The sequence below is a fragment of the Atta cephalotes genome (assembly GCF_000143395.1).
Source record: "Atta cephalotes unplaced genomic scaffold scaffold00011, whole genome shotgun sequence".
Taxonomy (NCBI): Eukaryota; Metazoa; Arthropoda; class Insecta; order Hymenoptera; family Formicidae; genus Atta; species Atta cephalotes.
The window spans coordinates 2888006-2896592 of NW_012130075.1; the positions used below are offsets into that span (position 1 = coordinate 2888006).

The following is an 8587-nucleotide window of genomic DNA, read 5'->3' on the forward strand; positions in this document are numbered from 1 at the left end:
CGTCGTACGGCGAACAAAACTAACTTACTACTTACTTACTACTTACTACGACGACGTACGTACGTAACGAAAACGAAACGTACGCGTACTTTCTTCCTCCTCCTCTCTCTCTCTCTCTCTCTCTCTCTCTCTCTCTCTCTCTCTCTCTCTATCCGCCTCGTTCTCTTTCTGTTGACACGTATAACTCGTTGAGCCGATTTAATTGTCCAATCAAATCGCGCAACCAAAAAAGTAACGCGAGTATTATTTCAGGTGAAAGTACCAATCGATGGTCGACTTACCGATCGTAATCATGTCTGCAGTACACTCGCATGCCTCTCTGAAAGCACGAGTGCTGATCGTGCAATGGCCTGGCACAAGCACTACACCTCAGACACCTGGAGTGCCACGTACGTCCGCCTACGCAGAGGATAGTTCGTTCGCGTACTCGTTCGCCGCATCCACCGCACTCCATTACTCTCGGCGATGTTTCCGGGCCGACAACCAGCCCGCTGGTACTCTCAGGACAAGCGAGGTTGGGACCGCTGATGCCGCTGTCGCATGCACCATCGCCACTCGTGTCCTCGACTTCCGTCTGCGTATACAACAAAACAGCAAAAATCCAAATTTAAATTTCTGTAAACACGATCCGAAAGCTTCCGTAAATTCCGTAAGAACGTCAAAAACACATTAACTCTAAATTATTTGCGTGGGTTGTTTTTGTAGGTAATTATGTATGTATGTACCTGCGTATGGGATGTATCTATATTATTTCTCAATTCTAGATTTATTATCATTTACACACACTTTATACTGGTATCTAAGGCCGATATTCATAAATCATATTAAGTACAATTTTGAGACATAATCAAAGAGTTGTATTAGCATCTTAAGACATTTCTTAAGACAGTTTTAAAATAAGAATAAGATAAAATAAGATATGGCTGATATTTGTATAGTTGATTTTTGTATTTAATAAATACCTAATTCAAGCTTTATATGTGTAATAGCTCTATATGTGTGAATAAATCAATAAAGTAAAATGTCCTTAAAGCCAACACAAGTTATTAACGTAAAATAATTTTTATTAAAATGAATTCCTGTTTTGGATCTTCTTCAGCATAATAAATATCTTATCTTAAAAATATTATATTCGCAGATAAGACAACGCAACTATTAAATTAGTCTCAATAATATTAGTATTCAATGAGTTAATGATTCTATGCTGCAGAATAAGCTGGTCAAGAATAATTATTATGGCTATATTTGGTCAATTTATGTCAATTAAATTCCACAAATTAAACGATCGTGATCAAATTAAAATTTGTCTTTATGAAAAACTATGTTATAACAAAAATGCGCACTTATATGAATTAAAAGGTTGGTCAGAATAAAATTTTTTTAATCGCAAGTGTTCATCAAACTGTCTACTACTTTATTGTATTATACCAATAAAATATATTTATTCAAACATATATAAAATATCAAATTTAAAAGAAATTAAGAACGAATATAAAAAAATAATGGTGCTGATATTTCGATTATAAACGTAAACCAAACCAATTGTGATGTATATTTAAATCAATTTAATAAACAATAAAAAATAAAGGAAAATATTAAGATTTTGCGAATATGTTCATATATCAGATCCAGAGATAAAATATCGTTTTGTAAATTTAAGTCTTATTTCTGTTTTTGTATATGAATCATCTCTGAGATCAATCTTTTAAACAAAACAACTTTCTCTTTATCTAAAATTTTTATGTTATCGCAATCAAAATCGTGTATAGATTTCAACCTATGTTTCATAATTATGGATTAAATCGTGTCCCAATTAATGCGGTTCTTATATTCATTTAATATGTGTTTTCAAACATCTGCTTGTCTGATTAACAGAATGATAAGTCAATCCTATATATACTACAGAATAAGATAACCTAGGGAGAGTATTCTTGAATTTTTATAAGTTTATTAAATTTATTAATGTCCCTGTATGCTCTGTATCAAGGAATTCGTCTTTAAAAAGTTTTTTTATGTTTTCAGAAATAATAGGAATAAATGGTATAATGAAATAACGCTGTTTTTTTATTTCTCTCACAATTACCAGAACCAATTTCAGCAGTACTTTTTTATATTTAAAACTGTCTTAAATACTGTCTTAAATACTGCAGTCTTAAGATGTAACGAACCAATCGTAGAATAGTATTAGTATTTTAAGACATTATTTAAGACGATTTTGAAGCAATGAACTGTGAATATTAATCTACAATTGTGAATACTATGGATGAAATCATTTATTTAAAAACTGTTGGAATTTTTAATATTTAAATCTTAATTAAAACGCTTTGATTATATAAATATTATTTTTTAATTGATTTTGCTAAAGTTATTCTAAAATTTCCAATTCTTATAACAATATATTCAAGAAAGAGTTCATGTAACAAATTTAAATTATTATTTGTTTATATTTATTTTTTACGCTATTTTTATTTATTATCATGTTCTAATAATTAATGCAAAAAATTCTCTCATAATTATAGAATTATAAAATAAAGACTCTTAATTGTATACTCTTGAAAACAAAAAATTAATTTCTCAATATTAAAATTCAATTTGCATGGAAAAAAAATTTTTTTTTTCAGTGATGAAGAATATTTTTTATTCAGAATATTCTTCATCATTGACAAATTTTTATTCAGTGTTAAATCATTTTAAAGGCATAATTTTAGAATATTTTTGGTAATATAAAAAAATAATTTATCGTTAAAGAAATGTATGAAATGAAAAGCGAATGTATAAGAATAAAAATGTGATTGCTATAACGTTTTATTATTTTTTTTTTACATCTTTATGTCAGAAATTTTTGACTTTACTATGAAGAAATATTCTTTATATATATATTCTAATCATGAGCTAAATTTTAAATATTTCCAGATATTAAATATGACTATTAAAGATTAATTAATAATAATTAAATTAATATATTAAATTAAAATTCTCTAACAAAATTGCAATAATTAAAAATTTATTACTTGAGGGATATATCTTATATATTTTTAATTTTTTTGTTGAATTTACTTAGAAAATACATATTTTTTCATATATTTTAGTAAGTAAACTATTCAATGTACAACAAATTGGCAACAAATTCAATCAATAATTACTGATAAATTGACATTAACTATTAAAGTTATATCCTGTCGATGAATTCTGTTGCAATATTTGAATCTGTGTAGATTAACAACAGAAATGGAAATCGAGTAAACATCTGTCAATTGCAGATTCTGCTCTATTTCTACCATTAAACTACATAAAATTCTGCTTGATTTCTGTCAGCTTGCAGTTGCTGTATTTCTGTCGATTATACCTTCTGTAGTACAAAACTATGTTAAATTCTATACATGATTGTCTTTCGATTAATGTTCTCTAACGGCTCTTTTGCCGAAGATTCTGCCCACTATCCTATTGGAGATCGACAGCTAATACCAACATTGTTGAAATTAGGTCTGTAACTGAACTAATGTACACTTTTGAAACTTAAAGTGAGATATAGGTATAGGTTTAATTAATCCAAAGCGAGAAAGAGAATTTTAGTGCAGTCTAACGCAGGAACAGAAAACAAACCAATTAAACTTTCTTGTAGTGCGTTTAAAAAAAACATTAGATTTGGCTCTTCTGTCAGAGATTATCAAAGTTTTACCGAAAGTTGAATGTTTTGAGTGTCATTATTAAAATTTGCATTGTTTTCTAATGTGTTTTCTAAAAAAATCATCAGATCTAATTCCCAGAGAGATCTTTCAGAAGATCGGAGGAAAATTAGATGTAGACAATAGTATTTAATTTAATTAAAAAGATTGTGCTTGGTTAATTCAACGATTTTTTAAGGCTTATAAAGAATATTTTATCTCGCGCGAGTAATGAAAAACTAAAAAAAAGTGCACTATAGAGTGCACTGTTTGTGACTATCTTATAATAATTATTTCTGTAACTTTAAAAAATTATTTTTAATAATAATATATAAAAAAAAATTATTTTATTATTTCTTTTATTATTAAAAAAAGCGAATGTATAATGAAAAAGATAAATAATTGTAAAAATTCCATTTTATATTATTTTTGGCCACCTAGTATATCTATTGTGGCCACGTAGGATGTCAATTTTGACCATTTGAAAGATTTAACATTATAACAAATTTTGTTCAAAATAAAAAGGATCAAATAACAAAAATGCAAAATATTATATATTTCAATATTTATAAAACAAAAAATGCACTTTGATATATCATTTAATATATATTTATATATTTCTTTAATTTTGTATCACATTATAAAGTATTAAGGGCGGCTGCATCCATTTTCGTAATATCCTAATAGTAATCATAATAAGATAAACATAAGATATACTGTAAGAATTAACTAATCGAAAAGCTGAAAATTAAAAATAATAACCTTTCATTTTTGACACAATTCTTGACTGTAATTGGCTAATTCTTACGACATGTCTTATAATTATAATTACAGAAAATGTGGACGATGATCCTAATCACAATATAGCAGAGAATATTTATTAAGCTCGATACGAAACTTATTATTAGATAAACTTTAAAAAGCTTTAAACAAACAATTTTTAGAATAACGCTTTTTAGTATTATCTTCGGGTATTATCTTCAAAGATACCAGAAGGTGTTTACAATGACATTAATAATGGATAAAAACACGGTGATAACTCACAAATCTTCTGGTATAATTTTTAGAATATTTTCTCTTTATATTTATTTCAATTTATTTCCTTTTTTGCTTCATTTTTTTTAAATTTTATTCTTTTTGCTAATTTAATTTACCTTTTTTATTTTCTGCAATTTAATATTTCTTTCTTTTTCTTTCTTTTCTAATCGCCTTTGTTTCTAATTTCAGTTCTAGCAATTCTATGGCCAAAAGTGAAAAATGCGAAAAAACATGCTCAATTTTTTGCCATTCTGTTTATTTATAAAAAGCAAATTAATTTTATAAACAAGAATAAAAATTAAAATTCCTTCAATTCAAAATACAATAAATGTACAAAATCAATAGGAATCTGCGCTGTACTTCGTGCGCTAACAATTAATATAAATATACAAATACATGTAAAAGATGTTAAGTCAAATAATAAAATTCATAATACATTGTCATCTTTTAAAACTAAGAACGAGACAAATAAAACGTACGTTTCGGTTAACTTCTAGCGTTATAAAAACTGTTCTAGTCATGGATGGTAGAATAACATGACCGTCCGCTAATTTCTTCACGCAATTGTCAGGCAAAAGGAGCTAGAAGGCTAGAAGTTAGCCGAAACATACGTTTTATTCGTCTCGATGTATATCTCTCTATGTATACTGTTACGTTATCATTAAAAAATATATTAAATTCCACTTATGGCGTTTCGAGAATTCTTATCATTTTTTTCTAACAAATCTGTGTCCTGAATATATTCCATAAAAAATCATTTTTTTATAATGTAAAAAAAGAAACGCGAGCGATTGTTGCGCACTACGGCCAACCTTAAATTAGAAAACTTAATAAATGACGAAAGTGGCCAAAATGAGCGCAATTAGTGACACAAACGGTCATCCTATTATATGTAAAGCGACAACACGAGTAAAATATCAGAGTACTCTACTTTAATATTCAGTAAACAAGGATGGCATGATATTCGAAAAACACCCAGGTGGAAATCCGAACATGCCCCTGTAGATTTATTTTGTAACTTTTCAATGACAATTTTTAGCTAGAGATTGCACAGGTATTTTACATGGTGGAAAAGCTGCACAACGATACCAAACTATTGTTAAAAATTAGTGTACTTTTTTTTGTTAATGCTCGATGCTCATTTTTAGCGTTAAAAAAATCATGTGATTAAAATTAACGCTTGATATTCTTCAATTTTATGTGATTTGTTTTAAAAATGAGCGTCACCATGAAAAGCCACATTTAAAGAATAGGCCTACAGAGTCTTATTCTCGAAAATATCGCATACAAAAATACTAGGGAAATCTATAAGATACGTACTATAGTATTTTTGTATATTTTCGTACGCGATATTCTTTGAGAATGTGAGGCTCCCGATATTGTTTTACATTATGGATACTTATAGCTGTCACACTTGTCACTTCTTTATTACAGTACAATGGTGCAACAGTATATTATTGTGATGATATTATCTGTTTCTATTAAAGGTCATATTCTGATATACATAATATTCTATTATTCTATATTAAAAATCTCTATATTAACTCTATATTAAAAATGTGTAGTATACGTGAACTATAGATTTTTAGATTGCTGGTAATATACATCGGAATCAAAAGCATACGCATCGAAATAAATATTATCATAACTTTAAACAATATGTTACATCTTATTATTTTGGTATAATTTATTTTTAATTATTCCAAAAACTCTGAACGCATTTTTTGTAACTTTTATAATCTCAAAGACTAGTTAGATTCTTCCAGGATTTTTATCTCATTATTTATTATATTAAATTATGTGCTGTTGTAGCATCCCTTTTATTTAAGACTGTTTTTAATAATTTTCTGATAGAATGTTTTTCTGGTAGACTTTCTTTGTTTAAAAAATTAATTAGTTCCATGTGATAAATCATGCGCCATGTTGATTTCTCCACTTTATAGGTCTGTTTATCGATAAAAATTAGTGTACACTTTTAGGACTTAAAATGAAATATATACATTTAATATTTAGAGAAAGCTAAAAAAAATATTTTAATTCAATATAATACAAGAATAAAAATAGACCTTATATTCCAATCTAGGATCATATTTTTAAAAAATGTCGCATATAAAATGTACAAAATACTATAGTATGTTACATATAATATTTTTCTAGTATCTTCGTATGCAATATCAATAATAAAACCCTTATGTGGGATTGTATTCTCAAAAAATATCGCACATGAAAATGCTATAATATACGTTACATACATTATACATTTCTCTAATAACGCTTTTATATGCGATATTTTTCAAAAATAAGGTCTCCGTTCTTTTGTATTCTTATATTTTTATACTGAATTTGCTATACAAAGAACAAACCAATTGATAACTGCAGTCTTTTTTCGAGAACGTCAAACAGACGCAAGGCTCCAAGCCTGATTTATGGGGACACGCCCCCCTCGTTCGAGAGTCATTTCGCCGATGACATCGAGGGGCTGCATAGTCGACGTTAACACCCCGGGTTTACCGTAACAAGACCGGTAACATAATGACCGAGAGAGATTCGGAGGCGACTGGCTACCCGAACGGCCATTATGCTTCCCATCGACGTTACTGCAGCCTCCCTTATTTGGGGGAATGTGTCGCGGGATGTTGCGGACGTGCGGGGACGTGCGAGCTGTGTGTGTTACTTCGAGCGTGAGAGGTGAGGTGTCGAGGCGAGAACACGTATTTACACGCGGTGCGTGTAGCACAGCTCGAGTTGACACCGACACGCGTGTCACCATTATTGAAAAGGAACGAGCGTGATTCGTGTCGTCTATTATGGGGTGAGGACTACGAATCGACTGCCGTTGGCTGCCGTCGATCGCTGCGGTTACGTTAACTCACGGTAGGGTGCCTTTTGCGCTTGACCAGCTGCCTGGTGGATCATTTACCGGGTTTGTAACTCCACAAACTGGATACGCGCGATTCGCAAGTCGCTTCACGCGCGGAAGCGAAGTCGCGGAATGGGTGAGATACAGATAAGACACGAGCGATAAATAATTGGTCGATTAAACAAATGTAAGAATCGTTATCTCCCGCGATCTGTTCATATAAATTCAATTCTCGAAACGCAGCACGGTTGAACTAATTTGTTTTAACAACATTGCAAATCCGATTAGCGCGCCTTCCGTCTAGAGATTCATAGATAATTGAAAGCGCGAGGAGATACGATATCGATGTTGTTTCACATGTTCGAGCTTTAGGAGAATTCTGTAACGCGTGTATAATTTATATTCAGTACATTCAACGTACATATTATACAACGGTGCCTTTCGCTGTATACGAGATCGGATAAAAGATCGCTATTCGTATTCTGCAGGATAGTAAACGTATCAGCAGTTAATCCGCGCTTATGCATACATACGTGCACATTGGCGCGGGACCAAGAGTCATAGGTGACAATAATAACTTTGAGTTACATGCGAAGCGGTGTCGTAAAGCGCGGGATTAGACTTCTTCCGTCTAATGTATGTGGGTATGTGCCATGCCTTCGAAAGAGCTCGCGAGAAAGGCCCTGCAGCGAAAGTGAACTGGCGCTTGAGACGTGGCTGAGAGTTCGGTTAGCTTTACATAATTAAAAGCGTTTAGTTTTGGATATATTTGAAGTGTGCTATTGAAATTGCTTTTTATTTCATTTGATGAATAAGATGATTTATTACTACATATAAATTGAAGGCAATATAAAGCTTTTAAACTCACTTCAGCGATGAATTAATATAAATTATTATTATCGTTATTGTTATCATAAGCTCGATATATTTACTGAAAAAATTTGATAATAATAATCAAGCTTAAAGAGAGGAGAGAGAGAGAGAGAGAGAGAGAGAGAGAGAGAGAGAGAGAGAGAGAGAGAGA

The 8587-nt window shown here is 30.5% G+C and overlaps 1 protein-coding gene across 1 annotated transcript in view; it reads right to left on the reverse strand.

Annotated features, from left to right (window-relative positions):
- The window catches only part of LOC105617019 (LIM/homeobox protein Awh-like), a 6679-nt gene extending 6225 nt beyond the window's left edge, over positions 1–454 (reverse strand). The window contains exon 1 of the mRNA XM_012198601.1: positions 282–454. Within this exon, the coding sequence (XP_012053991.1) occupies positions 282–454 (173 nt within the window). The remainder of the gene's footprint in view (positions 1–281) is intronic.
- Between the last annotated feature and the right edge of the window lie 8133 nt (positions 455–8587).